We start from the raw sequence: 13,850 nt of genomic DNA on the forward strand, positions 1-13,850 counted from the left end.
CTCTAGCCCTGCACAATTTTTTTCTTTAATTATAAGACTTCCAGATCAAGATGGGGTAAATGCTAACTGGAGAGTGTGTTGGTCCATATCTACTGATTGTAGCCTACCTCAAATAATGCACTACACAGATTCGTCATGAATGATTCTTCAATGGAGAATCTCTATAAATGCCATATCGATCTGACAGGAAGCTAGTTTTCACTGCTCTTTGGGATCATGCAAAAATGCATCAAACAAATATTTCTGCAGCATTAGCTTATTAGTTGTGTGTGTGTGTGTGTGTGTGTGTGTGTGTGTAAAGTGCCATCAAGTCGCCTCCGACTCATGGCGACCCTGTGAATGAAAGTCCTCCAAAATGTCCTATCTTTGACTGCCTTGCTCAGATCTTGCAAATTGAGGCCTGTGGCTTCCTTTATAGCTAATCTACCTTTATCTGCCCCTGCCTTCAGTTTTCAATCCTTCCCTCTGCCTGGCAGCCTCTATCTGGGGAAATTATGGCCCAGTTGTGCCTGAGTTCAACCCCGACGGAAGTCGGTTTCAGGTAGCCGGCTCAAGGTTGACTCAGCCTTCCATCCTTCCAAGGTCGGTGAAATGAGTACCCAGCTTGCTGGGGATAAAGGGAAGATGACTGGGGAAGGCACTGGCAAACCACCCCACAAACAAAGTCTGCCTTGGAAACGTCGGGATGTGATGTCACCCCATGGGTCAGGAATGACCTGGTGCCTGCACAGGGGACCTTTACCTTTACGTGCAGTGGGGAACCTACAAGGACTTATGGAGGGAACCTAAATTTTCCCTGTATCCTCTTCCTCATGCTATTGCCTCTTTCCCTCCCCTTGGCAACCCACATATCCTCACCTTTCCCTGCTTCCTTCCCACCCACCAACAAATCTACATTTTATCTGCCCCCATCTTCAGCTACATTTATTATTTACTGATTTCATTTATACCCTGCCTTTCTCTACAACGGGGACCCAAAGTAGCTCAAAGCATTTTCCTCTCCTCCATTTTATCCTTACAACAACTACATAAGTTAAGTTAGGCTGTGTGTGACTGGACCAAAGTCACCAAGTTGCCTGGCCCAGTGGGACTGGCTGCAATAAGTCCTCCGTCAAAGACCAAAATAGGCCTGGAAAGGGCCCTGCCCCTCCCCTTGCCTTTTACTGACAGAAACCAAGCTTGGAATGCTAGCACAACTGTTGTGGTTGCCTACTAACAGCCACTGATTATATTCATTTATTACAGCTACAGGCACTCCTTTTATCATTTTGGGTTTTTTAACCCCCTAGTGTATTTTTTCTTTTTAGATTTCAGATTTTTATGCAAGCCTGGGGAGTTTTTCAGGCTTGTAGAAAGACCTGCCTTGTTTGTTTATGGATCCAGTCTCAGATTTAAGTAGCCTCAGATTTGGCCTTTTTGAGAATTAGATATATTGATAATTGTTTACCTCAACTGACTGTGGTGTTACATCATGGCGATGAGGAGATCGTGGGTAAATATCAAGAAGGTGAGGGGGTTCATCGATGTGTATCCTCTGCATATGCTTCTTAAGAACTTTTTTATACTCAAATACATCAAAATTAGTCTTCCACAACAACACCTGTAACAAGTCATAAATATATCTTTTGTGTGCTGAATTCATACCTTTTAAAAAAACATACTTACTTTATTTAGTCATGGGATATGTTACTTTAAGCACCTTGAATCTATTAACCAAAAAAACACAATTAACTAATTACCTAGCAAGAATTCAAGGCATGCACAAAAAGTTCAAATTATAATTCTAACAAGACTTTTGAGAAACAAAAGATAACCAGAATGAACTCATCTTTGTAAAAGCACCTAAGAATTGTGTTTTTTATTTATTAAAAGATATTTTAACCCACATATCTCCTAAAAAGAACAGAAAAGTTCTAACAAACCTTTGTGTCTATACCACAAGAGGCAAATGTTTCCCCACCTTTTGCAAAGGCTACAGAGAGGACAGGTCCCTGTGGGAGGAAAACAGACAAAGATTAGACGGGTTTTTTTGTACATTCTTCCACCTCCAGCACCTTTGGATTCCCCATCCTCTTCTTGCATGATGCTCTTCCTGTTCATTTCAAAGTAGCGTTTAATTTTAAGCAGCAGGTTCAACGGTAAAAAATGGATTTGCATGTTGATATTGCACGTCTCATAGAGGAAAAAAAATCAAATTTTATCAGCCAACCAGCTTTTGTTATGTAGTTTATACTGACACCATACATTTTGAGTTGGCTTTTCCCTTGTGCATAATGTTTCTCTGTGTCTCACCCACTCCCATCCACCTCCAGTCCACTTTTCAATGAGCGCTTTCATCAAACCACTCCATCTCCTCCCTCCCGCCCACCCTGAAGATGTGGTTTCAGATTTAATTTTTTTTTAAAAGCAGCCCTAAAATATTGATGGATCAATATAGTGTTGTAATGATAGTTTAAGCGAGTTCTCTAAATTTTCAGCTTTCACTAAAAAAAAAGGGGGGGTAAATATCTAGCCCTTTCCCTCATGGAGATATGCCTTATTATAAAAATGGAAGTTGGAAATTCCGAGAAACTGGTTGAACTATAATTACAACACTATATGAATATATCAATATTTAGGGCCGGTTTTTTTAAATAAGGAGGGTGCTGTGTCACCCCTCACCCTTCACTACTATCATCGTGGAAGCTGTTGGCTGTGGTGAAATTAGGGCCTTAAAGGGCCCATACTGTGTTGCTGCTGTTGCAGCATTTCTCCTTGCTGCCACTCTCCTGGTGGGCTTCCCTGTTGCTTGGGTTCCTAAGAGAGCATCCTGCAGCTCCTGAGCAGGTCAGGGGGCAGCTCTGGCATTGAGGGAGGGCCCATTCCTGGACACTGGCCTATTCTCAAGAGCCCTGTAAATGGAACAGAAATACACATTAAATCCTATTAACAACTGGCCACAGAGTGAAGCCAATAATTCACTACCATGCCAGCCACATAGAAGGGCCTGGCAGCAGTGATGATACTGTTCTCACTACATGGCCAGTTGCTATGAACGATCCTCCACGTGAGCAAAACCAGCGTTGCAAGATTATCAGCTTGCTGACTAGTAAACAGAAATGAATGTGGAAGTCGGGCAGAGCTGAGGGAACCAGATTTGTGATACAATTGCATACAACGAGAATAATGACAACTGGAAGATCTTATGGATTGTAGGGTAGGGGGAGATTGCTGTTGTTGGTGCTATTGTTTAAAGAAAAGTTCAAAATGGGTAAATAAATTTGGCTAGTCATGAGATGGATTCTTGACATACCTGTAAGGAATGGACAACTTATCTTTCTGAAAGGAGCCATTTCTGAACTACACTAGCTGCCAGCCTCTGGAAACAGCAACAGTCAGACCAAACATGCAAAAGGTGTCTTCTGCTCACAAAAGGGCCTTTTGTTGCACAAGAAAAGTGCAACTACAATCTAAGGATGCTCTTCGACTTGTGCACCTCTTGCTCAAGCACAGTATCAGGCTTTACCAGTAATCACAGTGTACTGTACTGACAGTTTACCACATTTAGCTATGTGAAGGTATATGAACTATACCGATAGCCTCAATGGCAAGTGAGGCCCAGTCAAGTGAGGCCCAGTCATCTTTACATGGGCCTTATAAACAATCAACTGTACAATCATCAGGGCAAGACATGCAGTTTCTGATGCTGTAACTCAACTGATGATCTATAACATTTTTAATCGCAAAGAATGTTGTGCTGTTAAATATGAGCAATAAACTAAAGGCAGTGGGTTATATTAGTTTTATCCTGATATATAAAATGCAGTAAGAAGGGTTTTAATTCCACAGATTCACAGATTAAACAAATGCTACATGCATAAAGTGACCATCTGGTATACTTCCAATACACACACACACACACCAACTCACAGCACAGTTTACAAACTATGAAAAATTGCATTTTACCACACAGACATTATTCTTGGTGTAGGAAAATAATTATGCATGATGGCCCTTAACAGCAAGGCCAAAGAACAGGATATGAGAACTAATAGCATGCTACCTCATGTCCATGAAGTGTGTACAAGAGTCTTCCTCCTAAAAGATCTATGATCTTAACGGTACCATCAGTAGAGGCTGTGATGAGATATTTACCAGAAGGATGGAAAGCTGTATAATTAATGGCAGCTCTGTGGACTGATAGGAAATTTTTAAAAAAATCAGAATTTGTTGCAAAAACAGAACAAATATTCTCCATAGTAATCATATTTGCATCTTAAATGGAATCATTTTATAAGCAATTGCTTTTTGGCTTTTAGCATTTCACTTGTCTTGGTGATTTTCTACGTGCCTGGTCTCTAGTCATTTTGTCCCATAGGCACTCTCAGTTATCCTTAGGCTGCCGCTAGGTCCCTTTCAACTATCTTTTGGTATCACATTCTGGTCTGGAGAATGCCATTTTTCTTTGTGGATCTCTATCTGAGCAAGGATGTAAATGATAGGACATTTTGAAGGTCATTAATTTGTAGGTCACCCGTAAGTCAAAGCAACTTGATAGCACATAACACACATACAAAGCTACACTCTGAACTCATGGCAAAAGGAAGATGTGAAAGGGGGGCATCCCACAGTCTTAACCTTATACCTCATCAGCTCTTAAAGAAATTACGAAGAGGTTTTGTCAATCTTGATCCACATGAACAGTTACCTTGATGATTCTGCAGTAACTTGTTTGTTCGAATGTCCCATATCTTCACTGTGTGATCAGAACCTGCACAAGCTATGCATGTACCATCAGGATTAAAGTCTACATAGTTTGCAAATCTACAAGAAAACAACAGAAATAACTTTGTCATTGCTTAGGAGCAGTGGCACCCACTTGGCTTAACTCATAGGTCCCACTTGTCTTAAGATTTCATTGTTACAGAAGTGAATTTGTGACTGTCGGTACAGAAATAGCAGATATAATTACACTCTGCTTCACATAAACACAGTCACAATAATTAATTAGATTTATCTAGCCATCCTCATTTGAGAGTTTGGAACAGCAACGTATGTTTTGCTAAGCTAAAGAGGAAGTAACTAACTGAACTGCTAATTGCACAAAGAGGAACACGAAACCATATGTCTCTTTCCCATAGTGCCAGGCTTTTTACATTTTAACCATGGAAGGGAAAAGGAATGAAAGAACACTTGTACAATTAAAGGGAATATAAACCACCACTAACAGGATATAGCTGCATATACTGCTGTGGAGAGCCTGAAAAGACACATTGCTATAGACAGAACACATTCCAGCTGTGGAATATTATATGGCAAAATGGAGTAAATGAACAGTGTACATTCAGAAGAAAGGTAACACTGAAGTATAGCATCCAAAAAACAAACTATTAGAAACGAATGTATTTTTATTCAGAGTAGTAACGGTTACTATTCAGATAGCTCCTTAGTGAATCACAACAACCTTACATTTTTATTATAACAACCTGCTAACAGTGCTACTGGAATTATAGAAGAACTGAAGTCATCAATAAAATACTTCTGCATTTTCACATTTGGAAGGAGCTTACCCATCACGGTCTATTATGTTATAAGCACATGTTTTGTTTCTTACATCCCAGACTTTAACAGTTTTATCTTCACTGCAGGACACTATTATTCTACCATCAGGTGAGTATCTAGAAAGGAAATATAAAGCAGTTTATACATTTAGAGGTGTTTTAGTGTTTGAATACAGCACTAACAGTCTTCATTAAAACAGAGAACTGTTAGATTCCATTTCAATAAAATGCTCTGTGCTCCACCAAAAACATTTGAAATCAGACACAAACATATGGAGAAGTGCATCACCACATAATGTAGAAAACTGGGCTGGATTTAAAGGCAATTGACTATTTTGGGACTGTATTCAGGGGACCCATCATGCATCACCTATTCAACTATCCACTTAAAAGTTGAAATAAATTCTAAACTCAGTTCATCTTCACATGCACTGCCAAGCACTGCATTAACATTTGTTGTAGTGAGGAAACTGACAAGATCAATGTGTGCTTGTGAAGGATGTGTGTGTGTAAAGTGCCGTCAAGTCGCAGCCGACTTATGGCGACCCCTTATGGGGTTTTCAAGGCAAGAGACGAACAGAGGTGGTTTGCCAGTGCCTTCCTCTGCACATCATGAACTATGCAGACATCAAACTCGCACAAGAGTTGAGGATTTTGCTTATGATGCTGGCCATAGTCACAAGTGGTGAGCTCAACTTTTAAAAAGTTCATCATCAATATATCTAGTCCTCAACATGGCCCCATCTGTGGATACTTAAATCCAGAGAGTGGGGCCATGAACAGAAAAGACAACTCCTTCTACAAACTTGGGGAAAGCCCTGGGTTTCCAGGAAAATCTGAAATAAAAAATGAAGGGTTAACACCCGTCCCAAAAATAGAAGCAAGACCTGTCCATTTAATGAAAGCCCTTTGCAGAAGCCATTGTGGGGGTTGCTAGGCAACTACAACAATATTGCCAAACTTCAAGCCTTGGTTTCTTTCAGTAAAAGGCAGGAGGAGGGGACAAAGCAGACTCATCGGGGCCAAGCCTAGCAGCAACCACTGGCAGGTCCAGTTGCTTGCTACTATTCAACAGCAGCCACCAAAGACAGGAACATTTATCCAAATAAATTCAGAAACCAAAGTAATATGTGCTTTGTTAAATCAGTTTACATAATGTTAAAAAGTAGGCTGGCAGCCTATACTACTAAGCGTATTTACTGGATAGTAAGTTCCACAAAAAAGAAAGAGAATTACTCCTAATCAATGTAAAGAAATGTTTCGGAATCAAGGTGTAAACATAACTTGGTTATGCTTAACAGCACTTAAGCTTTGCCCTTTCCCCCCTTTATACACTTTTTCTCTATGCTTACCCGGCATCATCTTAGGGATATTCCACACATTTAATATATTTTTGCTAGAAGGACAAGGAGTGCAGTCTTTCTTAGAAATAGAAAAAAAAATCTGGTAGGACGACAATGGAAGCTTCTACTTTTTAGACTGGGAAAAGAATAAATATAGACACTCACTTTGCACAGCGCACCCAGTGAGTGTGCTGATGTAAGGTAAACAAAACACTCTGACTATATATACTCCATACTTTGATTAATCTGTCATTGGATGCAGTAACTAGGAATTGGCTGTCATGTGAGAAGTTCACACTGCGGACTGATGCAGTATGGCCTTTTAATGGTGTGGATTCGCCGTGACTGTAAGCAAAACAAAAATTGCATCTATATTAGCCCCACAATAATATAACCAAAATAAATTAAAAGTTTACAGCTCAGTTTACTTTTCCCTCAACTTCCAGCTTAAAGACGGTTTGTACTTTCAAAAGGAAACCTACTAGGTTAGCATGTCTCTTTCTTTAGCATGACAGCCTTGCACATAATAACAAGTCTAAATTACAATATATTTACTGAGGGCCAAACCAGGCAAGCACCAGGAGCTCCATGCCTAGACCTCCCAGCAAAATTTTAAACTTTATTATCTGGCACATAGGGGTCTGATTTGGATTGAGACCACAGGGAGGGGGTTTAAGCCTTGCCTGCCCTGCGTGCCATTTTCCTTATCTAAAATAGTCTTAGGACTCTGGGTCAGTTTCATGTCAGAGGGCAGAAAAGCTTAAGCTCTCCTGCCTCTTGAATCACGGTCCCACACTGAATTAGTCCCCTATGCACTTGACACTAGAAAACTTTATTTCTCAGTTATACTTACATACAAGGAATCCAAAGTCTGGCTGTCCTGTCTTGAGAAGCAGATGCTATCAGCTGTCCATCTTGTGAAAACTCTACACTAGTTACACCTTCCATGTGACCAACAAATCTGAAAGCTTTGGAATTTGGCCTTAGATTCCATATCATAAGAAACCTGTCCAAAGAAGATGTGGCTGGCAAGAAATAGTTATAAAGCTATTGACTATAAAAGCAACATACCAGGATCATTGGCTCTACACATATTATAAGATAGACCAAGTTTTTATTCTATATATGATATGTGTCTTGATTCTTTTACTTCCAATTCATGAGTTATTGTAGGAATAAAATGCTGAATCTAATATAAATGTTAATTTGCATCAGACTGAAATCTAGGGAAGAAATGGTGGCCTATGGGAGAGGGGGAAGATAAGTAACTGTCAATTCCCCTGAACCACACAAGAGCACTAGAGATAGCTAAGCTGGTGACCAAGCATCCCTAGTCTTAACTAATTTTATCAGACCTAGGCCTCTGTCAGAAAAGGAAATAGCATCTCTACAATTTTCAGAAACTAAGAGGTTTATTTATAAAAGACACATGCAATTACCATTAGAGAACCTTATCAAAAATTCCCACCGCTATTACCTTCTCTCTGGGTTTCTAAACTAGAAAGCCACTCCGTGAAATTTTGGCACAGAACCTTTGGAGTGACTTCTACATAAGAAACAGAGTTGGAAGGGACCTTCAGGGTCATCTAGTCCAGCCCCCTGCACAATGCAGGAAATATACAACTACCCCACCACACCTCCAGTGTCCCCTGCTCCATGGCCAGAAGATGGCAAAAAATCTCCATGATCTCTGGCCAGTCTGGCTTGGAGGAAAATTCCTTCCTGATCCCAAAGTGGTGATCGGCATTACCCTGGGCATGTAAGAAAGGTCCACAAGAGCCAAGCACTGACGCAACCCTTCCTGCCCTCTCTCTCATGAGCTGCTTAAGTTCACTAATTTGTGTCTAAGATTTTAGACAAAGAATTAAAAGTGGTGTTTTGCTACCTGTAATATATAATGTTATAATGAGGTTAAACAGGATTTTGCATTCCATTTTAATACTTGCAAAAAATGGATGAAACTGTCCAGTAGACTAGAACAATGTTTGGTTGTTAGTCAAATTACTCTTGGAACACAGCTGTTTCACCATACAACAAACTCAGTCTCAAAATAATTTTATGCCAGTCATAGAAATATGAGGATGGGAAGAATCAATACAGTAAATTGACTGGCAGTAATAATGTAGGGGAGAGGCTGTGGCTCAGTGGTACAGCATCAGCTTGGCATGCAGAAAGTCCCAGCATCTCAGGTAAGGAGCAGGTAGTAGGTGATGTGAAAGACCTCCACCTGAAATCCTGGAGAGCTGCTGCCCATCTGAGTAGACAATACTGACCTTGATGGCCCAGTGGTCTGAGATTCATTATAAGGCAGCTTCACGGGTGTTCATGTGTGCATGGTCTCTAAGGTGTTACTAGATTTGAATCTAGCAGTTCTACTGCAGACAAACACTGCTACCCTCTGAAACTGTGTTCCATGTACATGTCAGTGAAATAATATATGGAAAGCAGTAACATCCATACTAACACTTTCTGTAGTGGTCAAAGGTTACTTTGAAGTTAACTTTAAGGATAGCAATATCACACAAGGATAGCTAAAATATACATTCTAGACTACATCAGTGGCTTTTGTTGTATGCCTGTCTGGGCTCAAAGTTGCAGGGGGTCCTAAGCCCTTCACAGTAACTGCTCGAGTTATGTCACAGATAAGAAAACAAACACCCACGTTTTGAGCCACTGGGAATTTTCACACCCAACCTCCAGGGGAAGCAAGTTGTACTTCTTCTAATTGACAAATCAGAAGTGAGACAAAAGACAATTTATATATTGAAGATATATTCAAGTTCTTACTCATGGAAGAAGTAGCCCTCTAATTTCTACTCCAATTTCACCACATTATCAGAGCGAAGTGTTTTCATTGGGGTTTTTTTTTAACTTTGACCTAAAATAGATTTGTCAATGGAAATTCCAACAAGAGATCTATGAATCCTTTGTTCATATGTGTTTCAGCAACAAACTTACCAATTACTTTAGTATTTGGACTGAAGGCAACACAGGTTACTGCATCTTTGTGGCCTTTAAAATAACGGAGCAAAACAGGATCCTCCTAAAAAACAACAGCACTTTATTTTAAATAGGCACACAGTTTACTGGAACAATAAATAAATTGCTTCAATAAATCTTATTACGTCTTTAAGGCGGCACAATCCTCTCTGGTAGGTAAATTATTAATTATCTATTATTAACCCACTGACCCAAGACCACGGTTACACAGCCCGGATAACCTACAAGAACCAATGAACTCTGACCGTGAAAGCCTTCGACAATATTTTGAACGCCTCTACGGGGAGGAAATATTTCAACAGACCTGGAGATTGGAAACACTTCGGAACAAGAAAGCACATCTACTTTCTTTACAATGATTCAGCTCAAACCCAGCCCCTTTCTGACTATATATTACTCTTCCTACACACTTGACACTGAGAGACACTGTCCTTCAGTGTTACTCTCTGAAGATACCTGCCACAGCTGCTGGCGAAACGTCAGGAAAGAAAATACCAAGACCACGGTTACACAGCCCGGATAACCTACAAGAACCACTGACCCTTTCTTTTGAAAGTTTGAGATAAACTTGCAGCTTGATTTGCAATTCACTTGAGTTGTAAAACCTGATTTTAAACTATTCAGCACTAATTTTACAGTATTAAAGCTTCCATTTAAATCATGGGTAGGCACCCACAGTGTGAGTCCTTAATATGACTGGATATAATCAGGGAGACTCACAACCTTGCTCATACATCTGCCTGTCTCTCCAATGCATACTCATCTGCTCCCCAGGTCAATAGAAGTAAAATTATGGTATCCTAAGGCAACATGTCAAACAAGATTGCATTTGCAGCTTAGCACATAACTAGAGTGGTATTACTTCATCCATAAATTGTGGCACGTTTGCAGACAAGGTTCCCCACCACAGATATAAATCAATGAAACTTGGTGGATTCATTGGCCTATCTTTTTCCTAGATTGCACTAAGCACATAGACTGCATGGCACATTTGTAATTTGTAGCAATTTTCCCACTACAAACCTTCTTTGTACAAGATGAATGGCTGCATGCAAAACCCTTGCGTTCACAATAATCAATCCAGATAACAATTCTGTCATGCAAGCAATGCAATCTGGGCAGAATAAACTGGTCACATGCATATCAGTCATGTGAATTATCCCCTTACTTCAAAAAGAGCATGCTTATGACCAAGATACACACAATCTTCAGCAATGATTTTCTCGCCAGTATGACCTTTACATTAAAAATGTTGGAAAAATGCTGTCCTGGTCATTATGTTGGTTAAGTTTACAGCGCAAGATATTGGGGGGGGGGGGGGAGAGAAGGAAGAACATCAATGTAACAAGCATCAGGCAACAGATCTGAGTCTCATATGAACACATGAAGCTGCCTTATATTGAATCAGACTCTTGGTCTATCGAAGTCAGTATTGTCTACTCAGCGGCAGCGGCTCTCCAGGATTTCAGGCAGAGGTCTTTCACATCACCTACTCGCCTAGTCCCTTTAACTGGAGATGTTGGGGATGGAACCTGGAACATTCTGCATGCCAAGCAGATGCTCTACCAACTGAGCCACGGCCCCTCCTTGGAGGAGTCATGCCTTCATTGAACAGCTCACACAAGGCTGTCACGCACCCAAAACAACAAGCATTGATGCCAGTCTCTAATTGACAAGTGTATGATAGTATCCATTTTGGCGAGTGTGGTGTTGGTCTCATTGGCTCGAACGGCACCAGGCCAGGACCCCAGTTTTGGGCTACACCACTTCACCATATGAATGAAGTATTACCCTTAGTCAGCTGAGAGAGTATCTCCCTCTCTGTGCACGTGGTATAAGCACACATATGCACAAAAACCCTGCAGACTGAGAGCAACACTTCATGAATCTGCCGCTGCAGAAGAGGGCTCTAGTCGACCACAGTTTATGCTAGAATGAAACTTGGTTAGCCATCAAAATGCCACAAGATTACTGCTTTGTTTTGCCACAATAAATGTGTCAGTCTTCAAGGTGCCATAAGACTTTGGCTGTTCCCGCACTAGGTATTCCCAGTGATGTATCAAGAGTTTGGAAATGTTGTAAAACACATCGCTTTAAAAGGGTTTTTGGATGCCACGGCTAAAAAACGGTTGGAAGACGTCTTCACAGCTAAAGGGACCAAACAAAGTGCGAACAGTATTTTTTTAATAACAGTTTCAAACTCTTAATACATCGCTGGGAATACATAGAAAGTGCGAACAGTATTTTTTATAACAGTTTCAAACTCTTAATACATCGGTGGGAATACATAGAAAGTGCGAACAGTATTTTTTATAACAGTTTCAAACTCTTAATACATCGCTGGGAATACAAGTGCGGTAACCCCCTGTGGTTTGCAATTAAGGAGCTTTGGGCATGCGAAGGCTCCTGAGAGGTGGGTGTGGGTGTTTGTAGGTCTTTGCTCAATAAGGCCCCCTTTACTTAGCGAAGAAGAAGAGTTGGTTTTTACAGGCCGACTTTCTCTACCACTTAAGGGAGACTCGAACCAGCTCACCACCTCCTTCCCTTCCCCTCCCCACCACAGGCGCCCTGCGAGGTGGGTGGGGATGAGAGCGAGTGACTAGCCCAAGGGCACCCAGCCGGCTTCGTGTGGAGGAGTGGGGGATCCAACCCGGTTCTCCAGATCAGACCCCACCGCTCCAAACCACGACGCCACGCTGGCTCTCTTGGACTAGCTGACAATCTCCGTGTTTAGCAAAAAGAAGCACCCAATACTAAGTAGACTAGCTATGTATAAAAAAATAGTATTCAGCTCTCACAAATTATGCAAAAGTGTGACGTTATTATTTACAAGTGCAAGAAGCCAACAATAATAGAGATACATGCAACAAAATAGGTACAAAGATAAAGTGTAGCTAAAGAGCTACCAATACAGATGGTCCGTTTCAACCTGGAAAGTCCTTTAAAGGTAAGCACAATGATATTGTCGAAGGCTTTCACGGTCAGAGTTCATCGGTTCTTGTAGGTTATCCGGGCTGTGTGACCGTGGTCTTGGTATTTTCTTTCCTGACGTTTCGCCAGCAGCTGTGGCAGGCATCGTCAGAGGAGGAACACTGAAGCACAATGACTTTTCTATTTCTTTCTTCCAGAAAGAGGACGAGACTGAAGCATAAACACAGCTGGACAACGTCAAGGCCGGGGAGCGCCTTCCGGATGAATGAAGCGCTTTCGCTGTTGCATGCATCGCTATTCTTGCTGGCTTCCCGCACTTGTAAATGATAACATCCCACTTTTGCATAATTTGTGTGAGCTGAATACTATATATATATATATATATATATATATATATATATATATATATATATATATATATATATATATATATATATATATATTACATAGACAATCTCCGTGTGAGCTAGGAGCCTGTGGAAATGGACGGCAAGCCACGAATGGAAGGGGGAAATAGCCTCTCCCTCCCCTCTCCCCTCTCCCCTCTCCCCTCTCGTACCAGCACTGACGCCATCCGCGTCTGGGGAGCGGGAGGCCGGCTTCTCCGTCCCCTTCGCAGGCCGCCGGGCCCCTGTCAAAAACCCCGCGCTCCAGACCGCCTCAGTCGATCCCCGATCCCGGCCCTCTCGAAAAGAGAAGCCTTAAGCTCCGCCCGCGCGAGGCCAGCCCAAGCTGTATCCCTCTTCCCCCAAACAGAGAAGCTGCTCGCGGAGGGGAGGGGGGGGGAGAATCTCCCACCCAGCCGCTCAAACCCAAGCTCTGGCATCCATACAATCGGCGCTCGACTCGGCCTTAAAGCAACCGCTGTGGTGCGGCGGCTGAAGACACAGCGGGGGGCGTTGCCTAGCAACGGAATGTACCCGGATGTGAGTTTGTGGGCGGGGATTAAAAAGGCATCTGCTAAAGTGGGTCATAGTAAAAAAGGGCAAGAGTGCAGTAGCACCTTAAAGACTCACAACAATATTTGCTGGCAGGG

The 13,850-nt window shown here is 41.6% G+C and overlaps 1 protein-coding gene across 1 annotated transcript in view; it reads right to left on the reverse strand.

Annotated features, from left to right (window-relative positions):
• Positions 1-13,413, reverse strand: part of POC1B (POC1 centriolar protein B) — a 28,128-nt gene extending 14,715 nt beyond the window's left edge. Inside the window, exons 1-9 of the mRNA XM_056846851.1 lie at positions 13,374-13,413; positions 9,842-9,926; positions 7,737-7,908; positions 7,049-7,228; positions 5,550-5,657; positions 4,688-4,803; positions 4,043-4,176; positions 1,923-1,991; positions 1,448-1,600 (exon numbers count right to left, since the gene is read on the reverse strand). Of these exons, the coding sequence (XP_056702829.1) occupies positions 1,448-1,600; positions 1,923-1,991; positions 4,043-4,176; positions 4,688-4,803; positions 5,550-5,657; positions 7,049-7,228; positions 7,737-7,908; positions 9,842-9,926; positions 13,374-13,388 (1,032 nt within the window). The 5' untranslated portion in view covers positions 13,389-13,413. The remainder of the gene's footprint in view (positions 1-1,447; positions 1,601-1,922; positions 1,992-4,042; positions 4,177-4,687; positions 4,804-5,549; positions 5,658-7,048; positions 7,229-7,736; positions 7,909-9,841; positions 9,927-13,373) is intronic.
• Between the last annotated feature and the right edge of the window lie 437 nt (positions 13,414-13,850).

Source organism: Euleptes europaea, chromosome 3 (assembly GCF_029931775.1).
Source record: "Euleptes europaea isolate rEulEur1 chromosome 3, rEulEur1.hap1, whole genome shotgun sequence".
NCBI lineage: Eukaryota > Metazoa > Chordata > Lepidosauria > Squamata > Sphaerodactylidae > Euleptes > Euleptes europaea.